Source organism: Diadema setosum, chromosome 4 (assembly GCF_964275005.1).
Source record: "Diadema setosum chromosome 4, eeDiaSeto1, whole genome shotgun sequence".
NCBI lineage: Eukaryota > Metazoa > Echinodermata > Echinoidea > Diadematoida > Diadematidae > Diadema > Diadema setosum.
This window is the reverse complement of record NC_092688.1, coordinates 42,251,608-42,264,650: the sequence shown is the minus strand read 5'-3', so window position 1 is coordinate 42,264,650 and position 13,043 is coordinate 42,251,608. Positions and strand designations below refer to the sequence as shown.

Genomic DNA, 13,043 nt, shown 5'->3' with positions numbered 1-13,043 from the left:
GAGCGTTCCAAATGAATCATCACTTTGCTCGGAAAGACGGCGGCATCGAACCTCGAACATCAAATGAACCTGTGGATTTTTTTTTTACGTCAAAAGAAAACTGATAGCTGTTTGAATGTTCACAGCCAGCTGGGACTCCATTTCTCAAACCTCGTTGCCATGCTTTTACACACATGAAAACAATGTCATCAAAGGGGGTTTTTCCGTGGTTTTTCCACGCAGGCGTGACGACATGTGCGTGTGTGCCTACGCGTACATGTACAGTGATTGAGTAGTCACCACAGTTGTAGCTGTGTGTTCGCTATAGTCCGTAATACGTTCGCATCCAGTGCCGACGGCACTGACTGTTCGCATCCAAGAGCGTAGGCCCTCTTGTGATAAAAAACGATTGGAATCATAATGATGGCGTACAGTGAGGTCGCAGCAGTGCAGTGCCAATAATGGCGGAGGGACATCTTTGAAGTGTAATCTTACATTTAGTTAAACGACCCCGCGTAAAACTGTTCATCCGCTTGAAGATTAGCTCACAGATTCGGTAACCTTTGAAATCTGTCGGTAAGGAATTCCGGTACTTTCAAGTTTCATTTAGTTTCAGTACGTAATACAGTATCACCTTGATCATAACTTAACTGTTCAGTGTTCTTTACTGTCTTGCATGCATGCACTGTAACGTTTCCAGGTGCAGGGTGACCAAACGCCGTGTGACTTCTGGACAGTAACGTGTTACAGCGACACTACAGCTCGACATAATTATATTGTGATGTAGGCCTACGTACACATAGGGGCCTAGATGCCAAGTTCAAAAAATTTTTATGAGTGAGATTTTCATGAGTCGACATTTTGGCGCGCGCGCATGTGCATGAGCGAGGGGAGGGTGTGGGAGGGGGGTGTCCACCCTCCCATGGTTGGGAGCTTTTTCAATTTTTAGCTCTTAATGGTACAAGTTGGTGCATATTTAAGTGACTGTTTTTTACTTATTTTGAAAGACAAAAGGGAAATATGCCTTCAATTGTAACTCTTACTTTAATCCTTTAAGCTATGCTCCCAATGCGTGAGAAAAATGGGTGTCATGCGTGAGATCGTGAGACGGACCCTAAATGCTTGAGTCTCGCTCACAATGCGTGAGACTTGGTAGCTCTGCGTACAATATGTACCTACATAGGGCTGCTATAACAGGCTAACCATAACCAGGGAGGTGGGAAGCCCTGCCCCTAGCCTAGGCAGGCAGGTACATTTTTTTTTTATTTTATTTTTTTAATTTACTCCGTCTCAGTAAACTTGATCCTAACAATAGACCTCGGCCTCGGAAGTTGAACGTTCTAACGTTAAAGGGTTAAGGAGAATCTATAATATATAACACTTAGGCCCCTATGCATTATTTTTTATATATTGTGAATATCCACATGTTTGAATAATACAGTAAAGTTAGTTTACACTGTGTTAGTGTAACTTATCACACTTTGCTATCGTCTAACTGTTAACGCAGACAACTACGGTCCACTATCCATGATGGATGGAGGAGAGCTTGCTGATGAGGGATCTTTGCCAGTAAGCCAGAAAGAAAACAAGATGGCCCTGGAATCTGATGAGGAAATCAAAGTCAAACAGCAGGAGCACTGTATGTCGATCTCTCATTCCCCCAATGGACACAACGCAGATGTGGACCATGATGGTTTGCATCACAGTGACTCTCATGCACAGTCACGATCTCCCTCAAGATCGCCTCGTGCGTCATCAAGAAGTGAATCTCGCTCACCATCTCCCTCGCCAGATAAGAAGGCAAGACGACGATTGGTCGCTTCCACTGAGAGAAAAAGCAAGAGTCATGATTCACGCAGCAGATCACATACACCCTCACCATCTAAGAGGAAGAAGTCAAGGTCTCACTCGCCAAAACACAGGAAACGTACGCGTTCCCCTTCACCAAAGCGCGGGAGACATTCTCGATCACGGTCGCCAAGGCGGAGGTCAAAATCGCGGTCACCAAAGAGGAAGTCATCGAGGTCCCCCAAGCGCAGATCCAGATCGAGATCACCTAAGCGTCGTTCGCGGTCCAGGTCCCCCCATTCAAGGAGGAAGCAGAGGTCGCGATCTAGGTCACCACGAAAGAAGAAACGGTCCAGGTCTCGCAGCCCGACAAAGTCACGGAGGAAATCCCGCTCCCCAATAAGGAGGAGATCACGCAGTTCTTCGCCAGCAAGGAGGAGGAGAAAGCGATCTCGTTCTCCCAAAAGGAAGCACTCACCCTCCCGGTCCAGGTCTAGGTCCAGAGAAGAAAGGAGGAAGGCCAGGAGCAAGAGCAAGGGTATGATAATGACTTCAAGCCAGGAACTCTTTTAATCCAAAACCTTCCAATTCCACAGACCACATTTCTGTAGTTAGATGCTGTATATTTTCATTATGATATTTGGTTTTTGTGGTTCATTAGACAAAGGAAAGGAGTTTTCACTCATTAAGTCTCTTGTTTTTAAAGCCCCCTGCCTTTGTTACAAAGTTTTCAAAAACCTGTAAGTCGGTACACCTGTAAGTTTATAACTACAATTTCATCTTGACGAGACATTCAGAAGATTTAAAACTCCTCAGCCTGTATTTAATTAGCACATTATAATCAAAATCTTTCATGATTTTATGGGGACTTTATTATTTTGTCTACTTCTTTGTAATCTTTCCCATATAAAAGATGAAATGTATGCAGGGAATACACACTTATCAATTCAATCATAAACAGTTCTGCAGCAAATTCGTCTTGCACTAGATGGGTCAAAGCTATTTTCTTTGAGCTTATTTGTTTTTTTGTTTTTTTCTCTGTGTTTAAGGTCCAATCTTTACCACTATACCATGTTGTATCCTGTGAAGTACCATTGTGGGAATGGCCGTTAACAGAGCGTCCTTTCCAAATAATTGACCCCAGCAATGAATACGTACCGAGTAGAGGGTTGCCAGCTGAGAATCGCATCTCACTTCGTGCAGTACTTCATGTTCTTATCCTCCTGTGATTGTTTATTTGCAGATCGGTCGCGGCACAGGAGGAAGAGGAGCCGCGAGAAGCGACAGAGGCGAAGCAGAAGCCATTCCAGCAGCCGCAGCAGGAGCCCTTCCCAGGTATGGCCAGCCAGAGTAGGTACAGGGCCATTGCTTTGTTATCACATGCTGTCACTGCATAGTCTCCAGTGACAACGATGTGGAGAGAGATTGAGAGTACATGTAGGATGAGACAGGCAAAAGGAGATAGAGATAAAGAGATCTTGGAGAACATGAGGTACTATGCACTCCCGTTATAACGAACACGGTTATAACGAAATTCCGGTTACAACGACGTAAAAATTAAGCCGCAAAATTATCCACTCTATGTTTATTATTTATTTGGTCGGTTATAACGAAATTTTGATATACAACTGTGTAACAAAATTTTGATATACAACTGTGTAACGAAAGAAAACTGCCGGTCCCAAGGACTTTGTTATCACGGGAGTCCACTGTACTGTAATGTCTGCAGAATGCAATGGGCGTTTCAGTGAGAGCGAGAGTACTGGTTGAGGCTACTTGACTGCTTGTAGATGAACCCATTACTGAGTTTTCTGCATCGATTGTATTAGATTTGTTTGTAGTTTTTCTGTTGTAAGTGACCATGTATGTTGCAGGGGCATGCTCCAGATGACGACTTGGTAGGAATGGTAGAACATGCACATACACTTTGGACTGAATTCACAAGGCAGTCTTAGGGGAAGAAAATAAATTTTATGGTTTAAATATCAGGCTTAAGTTGCATTATGCAGAAAAGTTCAACTTTCACATACATTGTATGTGTGCTGATGAACATTTTTTCTTTGATGTTCTGTGTGCATGTTCATGGTGTGTCATATTCATGCAATCAAACTTTGCATCAATCTATGGATCAAAATTATTTAACTGCCTTTGTGAATTCTGGCCTCTGTGCATACTTTTAGGAACCTTTGGAACAGTGCTGGCTGTACCTACTTGTAGAAACAATCGAACAGAAGCATGAAGTCAACAACATTAAGAAGCGCACTGTACAAACCGTAACAGACTTACATATTATATCTACTAAATAATAAAGCAGTAGAAGATTGCAAATGGAATGCTGCATAATGCTTTAGATACTCGAGTAGGGCAGAAGCTAGTCATAATACATGTATATTGTTTTGGGGCAGAAGTTAATACAGTTATAGCTCCCCTTTGACCATTCTCAGCTACAGTTTTAAAACTCTTTTTCGATGGAGAGAGAATTAACGTTTGAAAAGGCAGATCACAGTGTGACTGCAAACATTTTCATGCATTGCGAGATATTCCCAACAGCAGAGCTGCATACAGTGTACAGTCTCCAAGCTGTGCTGTACATTGCATGCACCAAGATGATTTTAAGTGCAACTTCATGCCATGTTCGAGTTGGCCTCAATGAAGACAGTAAAATCGGCCAAATGAATTGATAGAATGAGAAGTATTCTTGCAATCATATACATGCAATAGCAAATGAACAGTAACTTTTATGGGCAACAGCAGAGAACACATAGTTACTGAATTATTGACCAAAGCATGGTGATTATATTTTTTTTTGTGTATGTACAAACAGTGGCGGAGATGTTACATGTTTGTAGGTAATAACATCTTTGCCCCTCCAAATTTTCTCGTATTTTATGAAACACTTAAATTTTGAATATAATTATGTGTGATACCTTAAATTATTTAAATTCTTTTTCAGATTTTGATAGTACACTTTACATCTGTCTTTATACATAACAGCTTTTAATTTGTCTGATTTTATCCTTATTCACTCGAGTCAACATGTACATGGTATGGAATTGCACATTCATCATTGCTGCCCCCCCCCCCAAAAAAAAAGAGCAAAACCCCAGTGTGTACCAGTGTACATGTATGCACTGTATCATTCACTGATCATAGTGAACCATTTGTACACATATTTGGCCATCAAAATATCAAAGGACAGTGTGAGGTTGCAAATAATGCTAATACTTTGCCCCCATCTTTGTGAATTCACAACAATCTTCTTGTCCCACTGTATTATCTCCAGTCAAGAGAAGTACTTTTGGTGGACAATTATTTGATAAAAATATATTTTTTTGAAGGATGGTAGGGGTACCATCAAAGTTTATGTGCATGTTGGAGGCCTATAGGCCACAGCTTCAATAGATATTAAAAAGCTTGCAGAAGCCCTAGGAGCACAACTTCAGGGTCTACAAAACAGAACGTAACTGTAGTGTAAATCATAAGTACAAGAAAGTGGTGAGTAACCTGCTTTGCCGTACCCAAAACCAATTATGCATTCAGCCTGATCAAAAGCGTCGGAGCATTGCCGCCGAGCTGATCACCTTGGCCCCTAGCGAAACGGACGGCAAAGTCGAACCATCCACAACTCCTCCTCCTCTTCCAACAACTACAGAGGCAGAACCGTCTGTCGGTTCTGTCAAACTTGAGGTTGGTGCGCAAAAGGTGAATATCATGACCTTTCGGAAACTGTGGTGTGGTTTCTGTAACCCACTGGTTGATTATTGCTAAACTCTGGACGTATGACAGAGTTTCAGTGCATTGTACAATTCAGTGTCTGGTATGACAAGTATTTGTCTCTCTCTATTCCGTAATCTGATTAGATCTATCCATGTATTGATACTGTATGTATGATATGAAAAATGTTAATGCATTGCCTGTGATATGTAACCATCTGATTCATATCTGCAATGTATGCATTCAAAACTGTAAAACCTGAGTAATTATTGAAGCCCAGGTAAGAGGTGATCTTTACCAGTGGTGTACAACTGATTGTATTTACATGCCTCTGCTCTAAAGAGCGTACAACTTGTAAGAATTTTTGGTGTATGTACTTTGTCAGACTGGTGTGAACATTGTTCCAGCAGGAGGGAAAAATGATGATATACTAGAAAAGTAGTCAGTTTTCTTTGTGCAAATTTCATATAATATTCTGAATTATGAACATCATTCAGGTCTGGGCAACTAATCAGATGTGTGCAGACTCATCCCAGAGTATTTTCTTTTTTTTTTTTTCTTGTTGTTGTTGTTGTTGTTTTTTTTTTCATTATAAAAGCAGTAAAGTGCCCAAGATGTTAATTTTTTTTTTTTTTTTTGCCATGTATTAGCAAAAAGTCCATGTATGCATACAACTGTATAGGAGGCTGATATATTGGTGTGTGCATGTGTGTGAATGTGTGTTTTGTCTGTTTAAGAGCATAGACTGTTGTACATACTTTGGACTTAAATAAACCAATTTAAACAGACGACAGGTGAATCAACATCAAATTTTGCATTTGACATTCAGTACTGTCAATCCAAGTAAATTGGTTTATAATCTTAAAATGAAGTTTTACTGCAGGTACAATTTGTGAAAACCTTTGATAAAGATGACATTGGCTGCAGATTCTAAATGGTAATTACCTGTGCGCATAGATAACTTTCATAAAATAGCACAAGTGAACATAATGTTTAGTTTGTGATAGCAGCTACACAGAATCACTCACTCTGAATCCTGACTAGCTTTAACTTTTGTTTGAAAGAATCAAAGTAAGTATCTTGAGGGTCCAAAGTAAATCATTATTATTTCCTAATAAAGATTTTCGAGTTTTTGAGTTTCTGCAGAGGTGTTATTTTCTTGTGAGATACAAAAAGTGATTGTATCATTCATCTTCCTCTGTAGCTGCTCTTGTCAAATGTACTCAGTATACGTTTTCTCTTTGAGAAGGTCAACTGTGATCAGTTTGTAGCTGTATCATACAGAGTGACACTCTTCTCTGTCCACAATGCTAACACTCTTTGTTGGCTTATCCCCTGAAAAAGCGCCCTCTTTCCCTAACAGGACCGCTCGCCTGCATCTGCCAGCTCCAGCTCATCGTCCGACGAAGAGGGAAGCAACAGAGATGAAAGGGCGTCGCCACCACCCGCCAAGGACAACAAGCGGCCAAGTGACAGGTCGAAGAGGAAGTTCCGCAAAAGGTCCCGTTCCAGGTCCCGCTCCAGATCGCGGTCGAGGTCGCGCTCGCGGTCCAGAGACAGGCGCAGGAAACACAGCCGGTCAAGGTCCAGGGGGAGGAAATGGTCTCGTGGGCGTTCTCCGCACAGGTCAAGAAGCTCACGCTCTCGTTCCCGCACCAGACGGAGATCACCCAGGTCACGACGTAGATCAAGGTACTCTACTACGAAATATTATTACTGCTTATGTCAAAGGAATACAGTTGTAGAAGCAGGCTTATAGATTACCTTGATGCAGTTGTATACCTTTATTATGTGGTTGAAGAAATAGAATAAGTCGGGGTCAGTTAACTGGTGACTTGAGAATATGGAAAATATGAGTAATATGTAAATCAGTTTAGTTAAGAGTGTAATGAGGCTATATTTCTATAGTAGTTAATTGCCAATTTACAGATAAAATCAAATACCGTTATGAAGGTGAACATCAGAAAATGATTGTATACATTCATGATTTTTTTTCATTCCTACAAATCGTGTAGCATCATTCAGTACAAGAAACAGAAATGCAATGTACCGTAACATGGATGAAGGACTTGTTGGCAAATCTAGTAGAATGGTCTTCAACATAGTGTTACTATATAGACACGTTCAAGTAAAAATTGTGAAGTCATGTAAAGATATCAATACATAGACCGACAGATACCAGAGACTAATCATAAAGAGAAATGAAGCAAATCATGTCGTGAGTGGACAGAAATTTCCATCATTTGAAGAGAAAGATCACATACTTCCTTGATCTTAAGGTCTCGGACGCCACCACGCCGTCATCGTAGGAGTCGCTCCCGATCACGATCGCCACGGCACAGGCGGTCGGGGAAGAGCAGCCGAAAGAGGTCGCGATCGCACTCCTTCACACCACCCCGCCACCCCCGTGCGAAGTCGTACTCGTCGGAGGACAGCGACTCCGCGATGAACGCCCAGGAGCAGCTGGCCAGGCGTCTGGAGCGTGCGAAGAAGCTGCAAGACGAGCGTGAGAAGAAGGAGATGGAGGCCATGAAGAAGAAGATCGATGAAGACGAGAAGAAGGAGGAGGAAAAGAAAGCAGCAGCACAGAAAGGTGGGTGCACCTTTTATAGAGGATTCCTACTATACAGATGATAGAAGTAAGACTCGCATATACAGCTGTAGTTATGGCTTTATCAGCTCCTGAAGCTCAGTTTTAGTTCTCAAGTTGTCTATACCGTACTCAAATGTTCCCTAGCCTAAGAATTTGTTTAGTCTGTATAGTTATATTTATTTCTTCCATCACATCCCGTCCCCCCCCCCACCTCTGATAAATCTTCCTCAAGGTTGTCATATTCTGAAACTAAGCAGTTTATGCAATTTTGTAAATGTTCTTTTTCTCCTGCTTTCCGTCACGTACGCATAGACTAGGTGTTAGTCTTCACTACTTTTCTTTTTTTCTTAGTGCCGAAACCAGCCCTTTGAAAAGAATGAATTCTAACAGAAAGTTATTTAATAGTATGGAGTATTGCATCATGTTGAAGCCCCTGTTGTGTATTTCATCAGTAGCTCTACATTTCTCCTGTTTATTTATATTGCAACTTAGTCTTTTTCGAGATTGTCTAATTCATGATTTCATTACTGCTTATATTGCTCCTCCTACTGTAGAGTTGAAACAACTGCTTAGATTCACATGTAGGTGATTGTCTTCTGTTTGTTGTCTTACAGAAGCCGCAGCGATCGCAGCTGCCCTGAATGCAGCGGCTAACCCAGTGGCCCTAGCTACAGCATCCACCGTCAACCCCCAAGTAGCCCTTCAAGCGGCAGCAGCTGCTATTCAGGCTCAGGTAAATATATAAAGAGGTTTTGAAGAGTTACATTCTTTACTGCAGATATGGAGTCATATCTTTGTCAGAGGCAAAATGTTGCATTTCATTCAATCTGTGCAAACGTAAGAAAAAAAATGTAAGACAAAAAAAAAGTAATTTTAGACAGAAGTAGTAGTTTTGCAGTGTTTGCTAATTTGTGGCCAATTGAAGGATTAGACACAAATTTAGAGTCTACTACACTTCAGATAATTCTGCAACTGAGTAAATGATGGTATGTGATCAAAATAGGGTTCAAATGAAAGAGGAATTTCTACTCTACTTCATAAAAACCAGCAATGAATGATAAAAGTTGTAATCACATAATCGAACATTAGCTTATAGAAGTTTGTTTTCTGAGATATGAGTTAAAGCCAACTTTTATCAAGATGGTACAGAATGTGATGAGTTAAAAGCCAACTTTCATCAAGATGGTGCGGAATGCTTCTTCTGTAACAGGTGCTGGCACAGACGGGCGTGGTGGTTCCCAGCTACTACAACCCCATGGCCGTCAACCCTGTCCACTACGCTGAGCAGGAGATGAAGAGGAAACAGCTATGGTCAAAGAAGACTGACGAGGTATGTATGTGTGTGTCTGTCATCGCCTTTGATTCTCTCTCCCCTCCTTGCCTTGAGAGAAAGAGAGATGACAGTTAGAGGAGAGAAAGAGATGAAAGAAATGCTTGCCACATACAGTGGCGGATTCAGAGGGGGGCGCGCTTCCGGTGCGCCCGGTGCTCTTTATTTGTTGTTAAAACAAAAGAAATAAAAAGAAAAAAATGAGATGAAACTTGGAAGTAGCACCAGAGATATTTTTTGTGTCACCCCTTTACGGAATTCCTGGATCCGCCCCTGATGTACATCCCGATTAGTAGAGAGGTATCCCCCCCCCCCACAAAAAATATTTTTATATCCCAAGGGTGCATGTTTTACAAATGCACACATGCGTGGACACCAACATGCATAGAGGCATACTTTTTTTTCCACCTTAGGCACAGACACTGGTTATTTTCCCATTCTCTGTATTTTATACCTTCCCTGTATTGCAAGGTAATGTTGCTGTAGTAAGAGCTAATGTCATTTTCTCCAGTGCCTGTATGTTTTTACAAGACTACATCTGAATACTGCTTCTTGCATCAGATTAGATTGTATGGCACTTCATTATGCACAGTTGTAAATAACTCATTACTAAAGAGAGACAAACTCATTGTGTCATTCAACAGTTGTCAATGACTCGAGGACATCTGAGGATTGCTTTCAGCAAGTCCCAGTAGGTATCCCCATGCAGTGGGAAGGCTGGCCAACTTGGATATATTTGAGAATCACACTATCGAATTGTGCACATTTTTATCATTGATCTCTATCTGAGCACACACTCAGCTGAAGAATCCCAACTACAGTAGAACATTACCAATGAGCAAATGCTGTGATGCACATATTCGCTGACAGGCAATTCTATTGTAGTAAGCCTTTGCTTGTTGTAGTTTTAGAATGTACCCCAGTGGACAGCATATGATGATCTGTTCAGTTGGGTCACCCATCTTTCCCCACGCTACCGGGTCTTTAAAACTAGACATTTAGGACCAACTCTGTTGGGTTTCAGATTTGAGCAAACCCAAAATATTGTGCTTGCAGCTTTTCATTGGAAATCGTCAACCAGCTCGTCACATAAAACCTCAAATCTCGAAATTTCTCTTCCAGCAAAGCGCCAAGCCCTCCAGCAATAACTGGGAGAGGACCGCATTCGGGGACAGTGCCACGAGGGAGAAGTTCCGCAGACTGATGGGAATCAAAGGGGAATCTACAGGAAGTAAGATGGCCTCAAAGCACTCCTGCTTTGTTTTAAAACAGTTGTCTGCTTCCAAACTATCAAGAGTGCTCTCTTTTTCTCAAAACAGCAACATTAATTTACTAGTAAGAAAGATTCATCTCTTCTTTCAAAAGTTGTTTTGATCTGGGTTCAATTTAAGAAACATTTCTCAACGCGCTTGAAAGAGAAGTGCTGCACACTGTAAAAGTGAACATTTTGCACAATTGCTTTTCGCACTTTGCATGTTTTGAATTTTGCGGATGGTCATGACAATTCAACTAGCATTTCAAATAGCTCACAGCAGCTAGGGTTTTTACAGCACGTACTATGGTAAAGGGTAACCGGTCTATGTTGCAGCAGCATATTCACACATGCTACAGGACTAGTAAACATGATGAAAAAAATAACATACCAGTTATACTCCTACAATGGACCTGCCTTGAAATCAAAGATGTAAAATGATATTAGATATAACAAGCAACAACAACAACAACAACAAAAGATTTTAACAAAAATAATGAAAGAGAGAAACAACAATGAACTTGTAATATTTTGAAACCATTTTTATTTTGACTTGTCTGACATGAATCTGTCTTGAATCTCACAGCCGAAGAGAGTGAGGAGCAGAAGGCGACCCAGGAAAAGTTCATCCAGCAGCTCGACAAGGACTACCAGACAGCCCGCATCAAGACCCACACCCAGCGCAGCTTTGGACTGGGCTTTGGCTCTTCCTACGCCATGGCCGCTGCCACCGCCACCGCCCCTGCCCCCGCTGTGACGTCGCCAACCAAGCCCAACGCCCCAAGTCAAACTCCAGCCAAAACGGAATGATGACTGCAGTGGGCCAGTATCTCTCTTTCCGCTACATTCATTGTACTTTCTCTGTCTCCCCAATGATTGCTGTGAAAGCATTAGTTTACATTTATAAAATGTACATTAAAAGTATGCCTTGACATTAATCTTTCAGTGAATTGAGAGTGGTGCACCATGGGTAATATCCAGTCTTTATTGATTGTATAGTTGCAAAGGGGTAGCAAGTATTTCAGTGTGCTTCTGTGTTACCAACATTACCCATGGCTTCAATTAAACCATGGTTCAAAATTTACAGATAAAGAGATATCATTTCAATCGATAAGAAGCATCTGCAATGACATGCTCAGTACATTGCCTGCTTCAAAGTGTTTTCTTATTTCATGCATATATTATCCTCTGAGACATGTTAGTTTTTTTGGTTTTTTTTTTTTTGGGCAGAATAGATGTGTGATATCCTGTATTAACTACAGACCAATGAAAATCTCACATGTTTTACAATATCTTGCATTGAAATTTCATGTATTTTTTCAGCAAAGCATTCTCTTCTGAAGCCTTTGTGTTGCACATTCATGTTTATCTTTCATCTTTCTTTCAAGTTTAAAAAAAAAAAAAGAAAGTTGTGTAAAAGTTTCTATGTTGTGTGATGAAATATGCTTTTCGGTATTAAGGTAAAATTCATACAGCAGATTCTTCCTCCTCTGCATCAAGCATAATACTTGATGTCTAATGTCTTCGTAGCTACGAATGTAACTGAAATGTGAGCAAATTTCAAGAAGTGAACTGATTTTGTCATGTGACTACTTAATTTGTCACTCACTCTAGAAAATAGCATAGAAGCAACCCCCAATTCACTTTAAGAATATATTTCCCTTTTTGTTGGCTGAGTACAATAAAGTCAGAATCAGATGACATCTCCTACATGATATGTAAATCAACAAATCTTGTAAGTCGGCACAATGAGAAAGGAAATTTTTTTCCGGTCTTTCTTTTTATGGTGTTGTTGACTTCCATGTAAGTCGACAGATTTTCTCTAGTTCAGTCCGTGTCAATTTACACAAGGTTTTGTACTTACCAAAAGATATAATGCCAACTTAGTTTTGCTAATGCTTTGTTTATATTATTTTTCCGTCAGCCACAGCAGTCATTTTTCAGGCCATTGTGGGTAAAATGAGATGGACATAAGACACTAGGGATATAGGATGAGCAAATGTTTCAGGCCGCAATTTGCTGTGGGTGTTGGGCTAGAACTTTATAAACTGTCAAAAAATTTGCATTGCCAGTGACAGTGCTATTGAGAAACTTACATTGTAGTTTGTCATGGTAAAATTTGATTAACAATACATTGTTGCATCCACACTGAATTGAGAGAAAGCCAAGCTTTGAAGAAAGAAGGTCCAAACTAGAATATGGAGAAAAGATGACTAAAGTCCTCCAGTGCACTACGTTTTAGGAAGACAGGGCTGCCAATTTGCGGGCAAACATTACATATAAATGTTGCATACCACTTTGCAGTAATTGGAAAACATGGAGAAGGAGGTGGTGATATGTCCTCTTTAGCTTCCCAAGTTCTTGTGAAGATGAAAATTTTTAAGGTG

General features: G+C 40.8%; 1 protein-coding gene across 1 annotated transcript; it reads left to right on the top strand.

Moving 5' to 3' along the window:
• The first annotated feature begins 458 nt into the window (after positions 1-458).
• On the top strand, positions 459-11,678 carry LOC140227893 (uncharacterized). The gene is made up of 10 exons (XM_072308279.1): positions 459-555; positions 1,487-2,305; positions 3,011-3,102; positions 5,308-5,454; positions 6,845-7,173; positions 7,761-8,074; positions 8,689-8,807; positions 9,285-9,404; positions 10,527-10,635; positions 11,243-11,678. The coding sequence occupies exons 2-10, from the start codon at positions 1,507-1,509 to the stop codon at positions 11,464-11,466; spliced, it is 2,253 nt and encodes a 750-aa protein (XP_072164380.1). The 5' UTR covers positions 459-555; positions 1,487-1,506; the 3' UTR covers positions 11,467-11,678.
• The last annotated feature ends 1,365 nt before the right edge of the window (positions 11,679-13,043 follow it).

Excerpts from the sequence above, each read along its gene's own strand:
- LOC140227893 (XM_072308279.1), top strand. The coding sequence starts at position 1,507 with ATGATGGATGGAGGAGAGCTTGCTGATGAGGGATCTTTGCCAGTAAGC. Across the intron at positions 5,455-6,844 it reads TCGGTTCTGTCAAACTTGAG|GACCGCTCGCCTGCATCTGC; the intron begins GTTGGTGCGCAA and ends TTTCCCTAACAG. Across the intron at positions 9,405-10,526 it reads GGTCAAAGAAGACTGACGAG|CAAAGCGCCAAGCCCTCCAG; the intron begins GTATGTATGTGT and ends TTTCTCTTCCAG.